Here is a 14,152-nt window from a genome sequence, read left to right on the forward strand (position 1 = left end):
GACTACCCGTACGCCATTCTCTACCCCTCAACCCCATTAGGCCACACACACCACTATCTCGTATCACTAACATTAGCGACTCATATCCCACATCTCGACCCCAAGAGGCCATACATGCACACGAATACTATTACCGCACGTCACCAACATCGGCGACTCATACTCACACCTCCACCTTTCGGCCCCAATGGCAAGTCACACACACAAAACCGTTCTCGCATGTCACCAGCATCGGTGACTCATGCTCACTCCTCCACACGTCGACCCCAATAGGCCACGCACGCACACAAATACTATTATCTCACATCACCAACATTGGTGACTCATACTCACTCCACCTCTCGGCCCCAATGGCCACTCACACACACAATACCGTTCTCGCACGTCACCAACATCGGCGACTCATGCTCACTCCTCCACACCTCGATCCCAATAGGCCACGCACGCACATAAATACTATTATCTCACGTCACTAGCATCGGTGACTCATACTAACTCCACCTCTCGGCCCCAATGGCCACTCACACACACAATACCGTTCTCGCACGTCACTAACATCAATAACTCATGCTCACTCCTCCACACCTCGACCCCAATAGGCCACGCACACACACAAATACCATTATCTCACGTCACCAGCATCGGTGACTCATACTCACTCCACCTATCGGCCCCAATGGTCAATCATACACACAATACAGTTCTCGCACGTCACCAACATCGGCGACTCATGCTCACTTCTCCACACCTTGACCCCAATAGGCCACACACACACACAAATACCATTATCTCACGTCACCAGCATCGGTGACTCATACTCACTCCACCTCTCGGCCCCAATGGCCACTCACACACACAATACCGTTCTCGCACATCACCAATATCGGCGACTCATGCTCACTCCTCCACACCTCGACCCCAATAGACCACGCACACACACCAGTACTATTATCTCACGTCACCAACATCGGCAACCCATGCTTACTCCTCTACCTCTCGACCTTATTAGGCCACACACACCAACACTTCACGCATACGCCGGCGATGTTCCCTCGCTAACCTTTAAATTTATAGCAATTATACCAACCTATCTCCCCTCACCACACTCCCGCTACACCACTACCAACCCGCCCCCACTCTCCCACCCCAAAACCACACTCTACAATCCCCTCTTATGCCATCCCCATCTCCAGCAACTACATTCTCATCCCCCTCTAAACCTACCTCTCCCTACTGTTTCATACGCCTCTTCCCTCACCTGAAACTCCTGATACATATCAATTCCTATTCCATGGTCCCCTCCTTTGCACAGTCCGGACTCTCACTGTCACACTCACCACACTCACCCCTCTCACTGGACACTCACCGAAGTCATTCTTCCTGCTCCTTCCGCTCGTGACTCCCTCTACACTCCCACTCCCGCACGCCATTCCCTTTGTCATCTCGGATCCCCCATACACACCAAATTCCTTACTCACTCTTCCTCTCAGTGACCTTCCCTTGGTGCTCACACGACCTCCCCTCTCTCCCACGGATCTCCCGTACGCCGCAGCAACGCCATCCTCTCCTTCCCACGGCCTCCTCCGCGAATGCCTCCGCCATTCTGTCCTACACTCCACCTCTCGGCTCCGCCCAGCTAGCTACAGACTACCTGGCCTCTACAACCTGAAAATAACATCACAACTCACACAACACCTACACAACTAAAGTTTTTACCGTACCTCCCATTTCCATTTTCCTTCATCTTGTCGATTGCACCGTTCGCCGTCCGCGGCCCTCTTATCTCTCCTTTCTCGCTTCTCTCCGCTTCGACTCCCCTATCTCTCTCTTCTGGAACCTTCTTCCCTCTCTTATTTCCTCCTTCCCTGCTTTTCTCTTTTCTTTTTTTTTTCTTTCCTCCCCGACCCCCATTTATATCCTACCAGCTTACTCAAAACGACGTCATTTTTTTTCCTCCCAAAACGACGTCGTTTTTCCCCCTCCCAAAATGACGTCGTTTTCCTTTCTTCAAAACGGCGTCGTTTCCTCCAAACAAATTTTCTTTTCCCTTTTTTCAGTTACTACAACCTCTCTACAACATTTATTTACTATTTTCATATGTTTATTTCATTTTTTTTATGAACCACTATGAAAAGAACATTTCCGTAATCTTATTAGACATTCAAATTTATGTGTAAGGAATATAAACTCTAACATTATTATGTGTTTCTGCATCTTTAATTCAAATTTATTTTACCTAGGAATTTGGAATGTTTCATGGAATGTGAAAGAGAAAATAACTCACGAGTTGAGTACTAATCACTTGAACAATTGCTTTAATAAAAGTCTTGTTCCTTATTTATAAAAATTATTTCTTTGTAATTAATGTTAGACGATAATAATTTCATCCAGGTTCTTTTAATAATATCGAAGTTAAATCATCCTCCTTTATTCTTCCAAACATAAGAGAACCATGCAAGGAGAAGATAAATATAATAATCAATGAGTTAGGAGAGATTACACTACTTTTTTCTCACATGTAACATGGAATTATTTTTTATGAGAGCTTAAATTATTAAAAGATTACAATTAAGTAAATACAGTTTCACTTACGTGATTTAATTTTAGTGTAATTCAATTTTTCTAATTTCTTGACAATCCAATATCTCTTAATTTGACTTTTAGTATTACTGTAAAATTATTAATTTTTAGTATATAAGTTTTAGAGCAAATTAGTAAATTAATTCTTGAAGTTTAACATTTTTTTACTATTTAGTTCCTAAATTTTGTTTGTTGGAATTTAATCTTTTGATTTTTTTTTTTAATTTTATTTCAAACATACAGTTTTTTTTTTTTTTTTTTGTCATTTTCTTAGCAAAAAATATTAATTTCAAGCACTTGACATTTGGAACTTTTGACTATTTGAAAATGCTTATATCTTAACATATCTATTGTATATACTTAAAAAATGCAACATGACAATCACATGCCAAATGATATCGTAAATGTGGTTCTTATCCTTCCATTTGCAGTGTTTATTCTTAAAATTATAAATCTATCGTTTACTTTATTTTTTAGTTAAAAATAATAAAATTCGATATATATATATATATGCAATTAGTAACAATCATATCATAAAAAATAAATGATATAATAATTACATAAAACAAATTTAGAAAATAGAGTAAACTATGCACTAGTGATCTCAATAGCTTACTCTTAAACCACTCATAGGTTTTAATTTTAAAAGTTTTAAGTGGATTGGACACGAGTTGTTAAACCCTTTAAGTGGTAAGGGTTATAAACATATTAAACATAAGTAATTCAGTTTAAGAGCTTGCTAATTAAAATTTGGTTAATTTTTTTTTATATATATATATATAACAGATTAATTATGTATTATATTTACATGTTAAATTTTATTATTTTTAACTAAAAATTAGTTAAGAAACTAAATTAAATATAATAATAATAACCCATTTTTCACTTTTAACTAGTAAAATAATCACAAGTCATTAGTATCTCTAAATAGACAAAGGCATCATAAATATATACAGACATATATATATATATATTTCATACGTGAAATTTCTTAATTGGTTATATATTTATATAAATGTAGAATAGCATAGTTTGCTTAATGAGGGAATAAACATTGTGAAAATTATAAATATATGATTAGTGTATATGCTAAGGATAATAATAAGATTGTATATATATATATAAAATTTTGATGAAATCTTTATTTTTGCTTTGACCAGTCAACATCAAAGCCTTACATTAATTAATACTAATCCTCTTCAAAATTTTCTTTTTAATGTCTTTTTCAACTGTCATTTTGTGTTGATTTTCTTCTACCATAACATATGTGCTCGCAGGTATTCACATTGTTAATTTTAATTAATTAGTAGAAGATTAAATTCGTTTCAAATTAAAAAACCATTTCCATCAGTCTGGTACAATTAGTACAATTTTCCAACATCTGGTCCGATTTAATTAAATTAATTAATGAATTTTAATTTGACTAAAACTGTTTAAACTACCTTATCGTGGACTTTCTTTTTCTTTCCTTTTTTTTTGTTATTTTTAAATAGTAAAATATTAATATTTTTAATTGAAAAAAAAAAAAACCATGAGATCTGTCCTGTCTAAATGTCGTGCCCACAGTGGTCAAACACACATATATACATATATATATATATATTCAAAGTTTTATATGAATGAGACCCCACTTATGTAGAATTTTCTAGGAAATTCTTAAACAATTAATTAGTTTTTAAATTATTCTGGATTAGATTGATTAAGCCTTTGAAACGAAATTAAAATATTTTGTTAAATTTATAATTTTTTTATTTTTGGACGGAAAAGTATTTTTCATGCATCGGATTAAGGTTTATTTACTGTTGGGTATATATTTTATTTATAACATACATATAAATTTCATATTTATGAATTAATTAAAAAATAAATGAGATATGTGAATTGTACAATTTTAGCAAAATTTTATTAAAAAATAAGTAAACTAACCCTTATAAGATTAATTTATTCAAAATTTTATGTTTGATTCAATTTAATAATAACATAGAAAATATGAAAGTGTGATTAAAAAAAAAAAAAAAAAAAAGTCTGCAGAAAATTTAAGTAAAATTGGGAAAATATATTCCAATTTCATGAAAAATACATGCATTATTAATTCAACATAGTTAATTTGTTAGATACTATGACCATCAAATAAAATTTATTAAAGATTAACTCAATTAATTACACTAATAATTATTCCCAAAAGTTAATTAATGCTAAGTAAAAAAAAAAAAATTGATTGCATCATACTTCATATTTTCTACTAAAACGGCTAAGACTAAAAAAACCATTTTGAATAAAAAAGAGAAAGGAAACAGTCTTGTTATAATAAATAATTATATATATATATATATATACACACACACACACACTTAATTATATTAATTAGAAGATTAATTATATTCATATTCATCCGCACATTAATATAATTTAAAATTATTATTTTTTGGGTCCATTCAAAGTATATATTTATTGAGAATTAAGTATTTTGAACATTTTATAATCATATTGTCAAAATTTAAATGATAATGGCTGTTCCCCATTTTCTAATTCACATTTGCATGTCAATTCCACGTGTGCACATAGACATTAATTATTGTGTAAACAATATTAATTTTAATTAAAATTATCGGTAATTTTTCTAATTATAAAACATATGTAGTTATGATTATAAATAAATAAATAAATAAATAATGAAAAATTCTAAAACCATAGGTAAGAAGAAAGTAATACCAAACATGATACATCCTCTTTTAATTTACATGTGATTTCTACAGCAACTCACCAACCGATCAACCGCTCAATTTATTCCCTCATATCCCTTTCACCTTCATACATAAATATTAAATTATACATATATAAAAGCATCTTATTTTTTTTTAAATAAAAAATAAAAAAAATTAACGTGCAAAACATCAAAACGGTCTGAGCCGTGGGTCAAACCCGTAGAGCCGAGTGGTCGAACCGGTCAAGATGGGCGGCTCACCGGCTCTTCCTTCCTCTTCCCACCAAAGAAGAACAATTAATTATTCACTTAATTTATGTATTTAACCAGAAAAGAAAAACACTTACTGACATAATTAACATTTGATTATCCTTTTGATTCTACTCATTCATTAAATAATCAACTTAATTATTTTAAAAAGAAAAAAGTTTCAGTCTTTGCTTAGAAAAGCCAAAGCTGAAATTGTCTATTGAGACTAAAAGAGAAATGAGAAGAAGAAAAAAAAGAATAAACAGTGCTTAACAATTTCTTCTGGGTTTCATTTGGTCTACAACTGCAGGCTCTGTTCTTCAAACCACACTGAATATTTTCATATTTTTCTCGGAAAAAAATTTCTCTTTTTTCTTGATGGGTTTCTGAGAAAATTCTCACACCTGAAGAGGGACAAAAATTTTAAAACTAAAGAAGAGGAGGAGGAAGAAGAAAAGGATCGTATTGTAAATGATCATGTCGGAAGACGATACAGAGTCATGGAGCTTTTCTGTTCTGTTTATCATCTTAATCTTAACCACAGGTATTAATTAAATCCTATCATTACCATTTGTATTGATTTTTTTTTTCTTTTTTTGAAAATTTTTCTGTTTCTCGCCTTAAATGGAGCTGATATGCTTTGGACAAAAGCTGTGTTGGCTGTTAATTCTTCCTTCTTACTCAATAATTGAAGAAAATCTGACATTATTAATTTTAAATTCTCTGCTACGAGCTCTGTTTCCTCCATAACTTTTTCTGGGTATCTTCTCTTTTATGTTTATATTATTAATATATAATTGTGGGTTTTTCAAGAATGATTCTGCTACTAGAATATTTGTCAGCATTTTCGATATGATTCAGAGTCACTTCGTTCAATAAAGGTACTTCATTTATTTAAAATAAACGATGGTGATGATTATGTTTCTCCTTCCTCTGTTTTAATCATAGGTAGTATCATCACAGTTTCTGGAGATTCTCTAGAGAGAGACAGAGAAGCTTTGTTGGACCTGAAATCTTTTTTGGAAAAAAATAATCCGGTGAACCGAGGAAGATACTCAAAATGGAATCAGGAGAGCTCAAATCCATGTTCATGGCCTGGAATTCTCTGCACTGAAAATGACTCAAGAGTTAATGGAATCAACCTTACAGACTGCAACATTGCCAGTGAAATGTACAGAAATTTCTCTTCTTTAACAGAACTCTCCTATCTTGATCTGTCACGAAACACCATTCAGGGTCCCATTCCGGCTGATATAAACCGCTGCAACAACCTGAAATATCTTAATCTTTCACATAACATCCTCCAAGGGGACCTCAGCTTGGCTGGTCTAAGTAATCTGGAGACTCTTGATTTGTCTCTCAATAGATTTTATGGAGAGATTCAGTCTACTTTCCCAGCAATCTGCAATAGATTGGTTGTTGCTAATCTTTCAACGAATAACTTCACGGGTAGGATTGATAACTGCTTTGATGCCTGCTTGAATCTGAAGTATCTAGACTTGAGCTCCAATAATTTCAATGGAGAGTTATGGAGTGATTTTGCCAGGCTTGTGGAGTTTTCCGTATCGGAAAACTATGTATCCGGGAACCTTTCAGTTTCAATGTTTCCAGAGAAATGTAGTCTGCAGGTTTTGGACTTGTCAGATAACATGTTCAGAGGAGTGGTTCCTAAGGATATTTCAAATTGTAGGGATTTGATCATATTGATTCTCTGGGGAAACAATTTCACGGGGCAAATTCCGGACGAGATAGGGTCTATTTCCACCCTTCAAGGTTTGTTCTTGGGGAACAATAGCTTCTCTAGGAACATTTCTGAATCTCTGTTGAACTTGAAAAACTTGGCATTTTTGGATTTGAGCAAGAACAACTTTGGTGGAGAGATACAGGAGATTTTTGGGAGATTTACTCAGGTGAAGTTTCTTGTCTTGCACGGTAATTCATATACAGGAGGGATTAACTCTTCGGGCATTCTCCGATTACCCAACATTGCTCGATTAGACCTGAGCTACAACAATTTCTCTGGTCCATTACCAATCGAAATCTCTCAAATGCCAAGTTTGAAAATCTTAATCCTTGCCTACAATCAGTTCAATGGTAGTATACCACCAGAATATGGTAATCTGCCTCATCTTCAAGCTCTCGATTTATCTTTTAATAGGCTTACTGGATCTATACCAGACTCCTTTGGGAAATTGAGCTCCCTCTTGTGGTTAATGCTAGCAAACAATTCCCTCTCAGGCGAAATCCCACCTGAGCTTGGAAACTGTAACAGCCTGCTATGGCTAAACCTGGCAAACAACCAATTTTTGGGGAAAATCCCCCCTGAATTGGCAAAAATGGGATCTAATCCTAGTGCAACATTTGCGTCAAACCAGCAAAACGAACGAGTGATTGCTGGTTCTGGTGAGTGCTTAGCTATGAAAAGGTGGATTCCTGCAGATTATCCACCATTCAGTTTTGTATACACAATTCTTACCAGGAAGAGTTGTAGAAGCATATGGGACAGATTGCTTAAAGGGAACAGTCTTTTCCCAGTATGTTCTGTAGGTTCAAAGGTAAGAACATATAAAATCTCTGGTTATCTTCAACTTAGTGGCAACAAGCTTTCAGGTGATCTTCCTCAAGATATTGGCAAGATGCAGAATTTCAGTATGTTGCATTTGGGTTTCAATCAGCTCCAAGGAAAGCTGCCTTCCCAGATTGGAATGTTGCCTCTCGTAGTCCTGAACATCACTCGGAACGAATTTTCTGGTGAGATTCCAACAGAAATTGGCGATATAAAGTGCCTGCAGAATCTTGATCTCTCTTACAACAACTTCTCTGGAAGCTTCCCAGCAAGCTTGAATAACTTAGCTGAGCTGAACAAATTCAATATCTCATATAATCCCCTCATTTCTGGCGTAGTCCCAACAACTGGGCAATTGGCAACTTTTGAAAAAGATTCATACTTGGGAAATCCACTCTTGCATCTCCCAATTTTTATTAACAATTCTGCACAGCCTCCAAAAGATGCAGGCTCCAATGTGAAGCAAAAGAAGTCAACAAAGATAGCTTTATTTCTAGTGTTCATATCCCTCTCTCTGGCTTTCATAATTATTGGAGTTGTATCACTAGTAATCTGTGTATTGGTGAAGAGCTCTGCAGACTCAGGATATCTCTTAGAGGATACAAAGTACCGACATGACATGGCGTCAAGCTCTGGTGGATCATCACCATGGTTGTCAGGGACAGTGAAGGTCATCCGTTTGGATAAAACAGCATTCACACATGCTGATATTTTGAAGGCCACTGGAAATTTTTCAGAGAATAGAATCATTGGGAAGGGAGGATTTGGAACTGTTTACCATGGCATATTGCCTGATGGCAGAGAAGTTGCAGTGAAGAAGCTACAAAGAGAAGGTACTGAAGGCGAAAAAGAGTTCAGAGCTGAAATGGAGGTTCTGAGTGGAAATGTCTTTGGTTGGCCTCATCCAAATCTTGTCACACTTTATGGATGGTGCCTTGATGGTTCAGAGAAAATATTGGTCTACGAGTACATGGAAGGTGGGAGCCTGGAGGAACTTATATCAGATAGACTAAGACTAACGTGGCGAAGACGAATTGATATTGCAATTGATGTGGCACGTGCACTCGTGTTTTTACATCACGAATGCTTCCCTTCCATTGTTCACCGTGATGTCAAGGCTAGCAACGTATTGCTCGATAAAGATGGCAAGGCAAGGGTCACAGATTTTGGGCTTGCTAGAGTTGTTGATGCTGGAGATAGCCACGTAAGCACAATGGTTGCTGGGACAATTGGCTACGTAGCACCAGAATATGGCCAAACTTGGCAGGCAACAACAAAAGGAGACGTGTATAGTTACGGAGTGCTGGCAATGGAACTGGCTACCGGGAGGAGAGCTATTGATGGAGGGGAAGAATGCTTGGTGGAATGGGCAAAAAGGGTAATGGGACAAGGCCGAAAAGGACAAGGAAGGGCTGTGATACCAGTTGTGCTTCTGGGGTCTGGACTTGCAGAAGGGGCAGAGGAGATGTGCGCCTTGTTGCAAATTGGAGTCAGGTGTACCACAGAGGCACCACAAGCCAGACCAAACATGAAAGAGGTTCTGGCAATGCTAATCAAGATATCTGGATATAGAGGGGATTTATCTTATGGATCATCAAGTCCTCCCTATTAAGGGTTTGATTCGAGATATGATCAAAAAGATAAGTGTACAATTATAGGTTTATGTTACATATACTTTTACAAGCACAAATGTTTGATATAATACACAGCAATTTTGTTGCTTTGATTCTTTTTTGTACACAAATACTCATCACTTATTATGTTGATGAAGAAAAAAAATTCACTCCATTTTTTTTCTATGAAGTCCATCTGCAATTATTTCATGTACTTCATGTAAAGAGAAAACATGGTAATGGCAGCATCTCTTGTTGGGTACCAATCACAGAGGAAATTATGGGCATTTTGTTTTTTGTCTTCAAGTTCATTTTCCACTTCTTCAGGTTGTATATATATGAGTTTTTTGAAAGAGATAAGCAATGGATTGCTTATAGGTATTTCTTGTGGGAAATTAGTGGAGATTCTATTCATGTAATTGGATTGCAAAACAACAATAACTGTTGTTATTTCAGAAGTTGGTCAAATTTTGTTGTCATACAGAATGATTTTTAGTCTACAAATTTTACTTGCACCAAAAATGAATTTTTTTATTTTTATTTTTTGAAAAAAAGAGAAAAAATTAATGGGTTAGATTTTTTATTTCGATCTAATGGCTAGAATTAAGAGATTCAGCAAGGTGGGTAACTACAAAGTGGGGAAAGTGTATGAACCCATCAATATAATGTTTGTACAATGTCATATCAGAACTTTCAGTCCTGTATTATTCTCCATGATCTCAAAGGACAGCATCTTCTCTGTTGCAATTGTTCATATATCCCTACTCTTCAGACCATTAAATGATTAGGGTTGAATCTCTTTCCAAAAAAAATAATCGAATTACTGAATTCACCTGTAAGAAATTAATTTGCATCGGAAAATTTTGCTTCTTGATGAATTCTCTTGCAGGTTAAATTGGGTATTGATTGTTTCCGTTGTTTGAATTATAAAGGTTTTATTCATCTACAGACTCAACTGTTTCCATCTCTTCATTGTAAACACTTTTTCTTCTTTTTTTTTTCTGTTTCAAAATGTTGGTTAATGTTTATACACATCTGAGTCTTACTTGTAAATCTATAATGAATATTTCCTTCATCAGTATATTAACATTTTTTTTTTCTGTGCTTTAATGGTTCAACCTGAAATCCAAATCCAAGGCCATGTTCTAGTCCTGTTCTTTCCGGTAGAAAAGAAAATCGTCTACAAGGAATCTTGAGTTGTTGGAACCTCCAACGCCAAAATTAGTCCAAAACAATGATGATCACCAGAATCCAGGAGACAACCTTTTCTGCAAATTATGCAATGTGCCCTGCTCAAGTGCAGTTACCTTCAAATCAGCATGTAAATGGCAGAAAGGACTTGCCTAAACTTCATGACTCAACATCCTGTGTCAACCAGGGCATGATTCAGGCTCTGTCAAAGCAACAATTGGGAGGATTAGAGCACCAGAAGAGACCAGAAATTTTGGAAAGGTTTCTTTGAGCTGCACTTGAGAGGAAAAAGACAGTTGAAGTTGAATGAAAATGGTGAAGCATCCATGGAAACGGAGAAGAGACGGTGTGAGGTGTGTGAAGAAAATGGAAGGAAAGAACGGGGAAAGTCTTGAAATTTCAAACCCACTTTTTTATATCTGCGCTTATTTTCTCTGTTTTACTAACTTGTTTATTGATTGAATCAGAAGTTCATGTTCTGTTCTCTTTTTCTAACATTTTATAATAATTCAATAACTTTATATAGAAATCACATAATATTGGTGTAATAATCACATAATTTTATAAAATTAGGAGATTACTATACAAAATAACTAAATTACTATGAAATGTTAGAAAATTACTATGAAAGCGCGGTGCCCGAATCAATGTATAATTTTTTTAAGATGGGAAGGTGAAAAGCAAAGGGGTAAAGTAGAAAAGTTAGAGGGCGTGATGGAGGAGTAGTAGGAAGAAAGCAAAGGGGTAAGTGTAATTTGTTTAATGTTCTTGGTATCCAAATAGGAAAGCACCCAAAGAAGCACCTTCTGCTCAAACAGTATTTTCCTACCATATTGGAAAATAAAAGCTTGCCAAATTAGAAAGCAGATTAATCTTATTTGTAAGCATTAAAAAAAAAAAAAGAGTTATAGCAGCTATGTTATGCAGAAACTTACACTTCAAGTAAGTGTTTCATTTCTTTTTATCTGTTTCATCATCATTTCAATGCCAAAGTGCTTATACAGTCAGACTTGTATACCACACACACACACACACACACACACACAAAGGAAACTAACAAAAGAGTTGGGAGCATAATTTGCAAAGCAAATAGTGACAGTATCATCATTGATAAAAAATAAGATGTTTATTATTGTTTCATGACTATGAAAACGTTTTGGTTTTCATTAGTACTCAAGGAATAAAATTTTGAGAATTGTGACAGCCTACCATTTTTGGTACTGCATTGGGTCTATAAGCTTTTACGATCGAAGTCTCAAAGTCCTGGATGATGAGGAACAAGAAGAAATGTCTGCACGTGTATTTGCTGAGCCTATGGATTTGATTTGTTTGTAAAATTGTCCAGATTGGAATCGCAATTCCCTGGATGCAAAAGCCAGTGGATACTCAAATCATGTTTTTCGGTTCATAATGGACCCATCAACCTAGAACTCAAAATGTCTAAATGCTATACCTTTATTTTCTAGGACACCAAACAGTCCCAAAGCTCTCCATCCCACCACTTGAAAAAATGAAGAAATGAATTATCCATAGAGAAATATTTAAAAAGGGCAGAACAAATTGCTGAGATATCCTTGAAGGACTCTTTTTATCATGACTTCTCTCCCCTACATAAGAAAATATTTTCATGTGGGAAAAGAGTAAGTGATATCAAGTCATGGATTGAAACATCTTTTTTCATGCCTCACATGATTACTGTTTTTGAGCAAATACCCAGTTGCTCCTCCACTATCCAAAAATAATAATAATAATAAAGAAGAAAAGGAGTAGAGTTTTTTGTCTTTAAATTTGGATATGCATGGCCAAAGTTGAACCATAACTTGGCGAGGAAGATGGACAAAGAGATAAGCTGCAGAAAAGCTAATAAGGATGTTTCCCTTCAAGAACTTAGAGACAGACTTGCAGAATTTGCTCAAGTCAGAGGCTGGGATCAATATCATAGTCCTAGGAATCTCCTTCTAGCACTAGTACGCTTTTTATACATCTTCATCATCTCTTATTACATCGAAATTTGAAGGGTAAAGTACAGTTTCAGTGCTTAAAAACAATCTTTTGATGAATTTCTTGTTTTTTTTGGTAATCTGGTTTGTGTAGGTGGGAGAAGTTGGAGAGCTATCTGAGATTTTCCAGTGGAAAGGAGAAGTGGCGAGAGGACTACCAAACTGGACTTCAGATGATAAAGAACACTTAGAAGAAGAGCTATCAGATGTTTTGCTTTATCTTATTCGGCTTGCTGATGTTTGTGGATTGGATCTTGGCCAAGCAGCGCTTACGAAGATCATCAAGAATGCTAGAAAATACCCAGTTCTTAATCAAACAGAATAAACATCCCATCACCTACCAACTTTCTTTTTTGTTACTGCTTCATTGATTTTGAGTTTAGCCGTGTTTGTCTGCTGAGACCGAGAGCCCAAATGTGTGAAAGGGAGTTTTTTTGCTTTCATTTATCCATGTCTGCTAGTGTATCAAAGAGGCTGCAGAATCTCTTGATGATGATTTGGGATTTTCTTAGATGCTTTTATTTTAGACCTGTGGGTTAAAATGTTTTTGCAGTAAGTGGTGTTAAGTGCTTAGTGACATTAGTGAATCAAAAAACTTTTGTTTTTGAATATTTTTCTATTTTGTCATGATTCATCCAATGCACCTATAGGAGACAATGAGGTTAAGAAATTATCTTGCACCACAAGTATATGTTGACATATAATGTAATGCTCAAATTTAATTTAATAAAAATTAAATTAATTTGTAATTATAATTTTTTAATTTTTTAATTTTAATTTAGTGTAAAAATGAAGAAAATTTGATGGAGAATGAAATTAAAAACAATTTTGAAAAAAATAGGCAAAAATTTGAGTTTTGAAAATATTTTTTTAAAAAAATCAAAAATTATGGGGTAAAATACAATTTAGAAAAGTTATGCCACGTAGGATGCTCGGTTAGCAGCTCCGACGAATTAGAACGCGATGCGTGACAACGGACACTGACGCGGTATCACGCGGGAGGCCACACGGGCGATCCGCGTGCCAGCGATCGAAGGACTCAGATCCGTTCCCACGCGCACGGACAGCCCAGATGCGTGCACTCCCCAGATGCGATCGGACGGTTAGATTTAAACGCGATCAACGGTTCAGATCCACTTTCTATTTAAATGTGATTGGACGGTTCAGATTAAATCGAGATGAACGGTCCAAATTCACTCTCTATTTAATCACGTTCGGACGGTTCAGATCAAACACGATGGACGGTACA

The 14,152-nt window shown here is 35.5% G+C and overlaps 2 protein-coding genes across 2 annotated transcripts; both read left to right on the forward strand.

Moving 5' to 3' along the window:
* The first annotated feature begins 5,666 nt into the window (after window positions 1-5,666).
* On the forward strand, window positions 5,667-9,999 carry LOC110825489 (Leucine-rich repeat protein kinase family protein). Its single transcript, XM_022055950.2, has 2 exons — window positions 5,667-6,077; window positions 6,482-9,999. Exons 1-2 carry the CDS (start codon window positions 6,005-6,007, stop codon window positions 9,709-9,711), a joined length of 3,303 nt encoding a protein of 1,100 aa, XP_021911642.1. The 5' UTR covers window positions 5,667-6,004; the 3' UTR covers window positions 9,712-9,999.
* Window positions 10,000-12,687: 2,688 nt separating this feature from the next.
* On the forward strand, window positions 12,688-13,514 carry LOC148239771 (uncharacterized). Its single transcript, XM_088211305.1, has 2 exons — window positions 12,688-12,870; window positions 12,998-13,514. The coding sequence occupies exons 1-2, from the start codon at window positions 12,736-12,738 to the stop codon at window positions 13,226-13,228; spliced, it is 366 nt and encodes a 121-aa protein (XP_088067431.1). The 5' UTR covers window positions 12,688-12,735; the 3' UTR covers window positions 13,229-13,514.
* Window positions 13,515-14,152: the final 638 nt, after the last annotated feature.

This window comes from Carica papaya, chromosome 9 (assembly GCF_054855325.1).
Source record: "Carica papaya isolate Zhongbai chromosome 9, ASM5485532v1, whole genome shotgun sequence".
Classification (NCBI taxonomy): Eukaryota; Viridiplantae; Streptophyta; class Magnoliopsida; order Brassicales; family Caricaceae; genus Carica; species Carica papaya.

Excerpts from the sequence above, each read along its gene's own strand:
- LOC148239771 (XM_088211305.1), top strand. The coding sequence starts at position 12,736 with ATGGACAAAGAGATAAGCTGCAGAAAAGCTAATAAGGATGTTTCCCTT. Across the intron at positions 12,871-12,997 it reads GGAATCTCCTTCTAGCACTA|GTGGGAGAAGTTGGAGAGCT; the intron begins GTACGCTTTTTA and ends TGGTTTGTGTAG.
- LOC110825489 (XM_022055950.2), top strand. The coding sequence starts at position 6,005 with ATGATCATGTCGGAAGACGATACAGAGTCATGGAGCTTTTCTGTTCTG. Across the intron at positions 6,078-6,481 it reads CATCTTAATCTTAACCACAG|GTAGTATCATCACAGTTTCT; the intron begins GTATTAATTAAA and ends TTTTAATCATAG.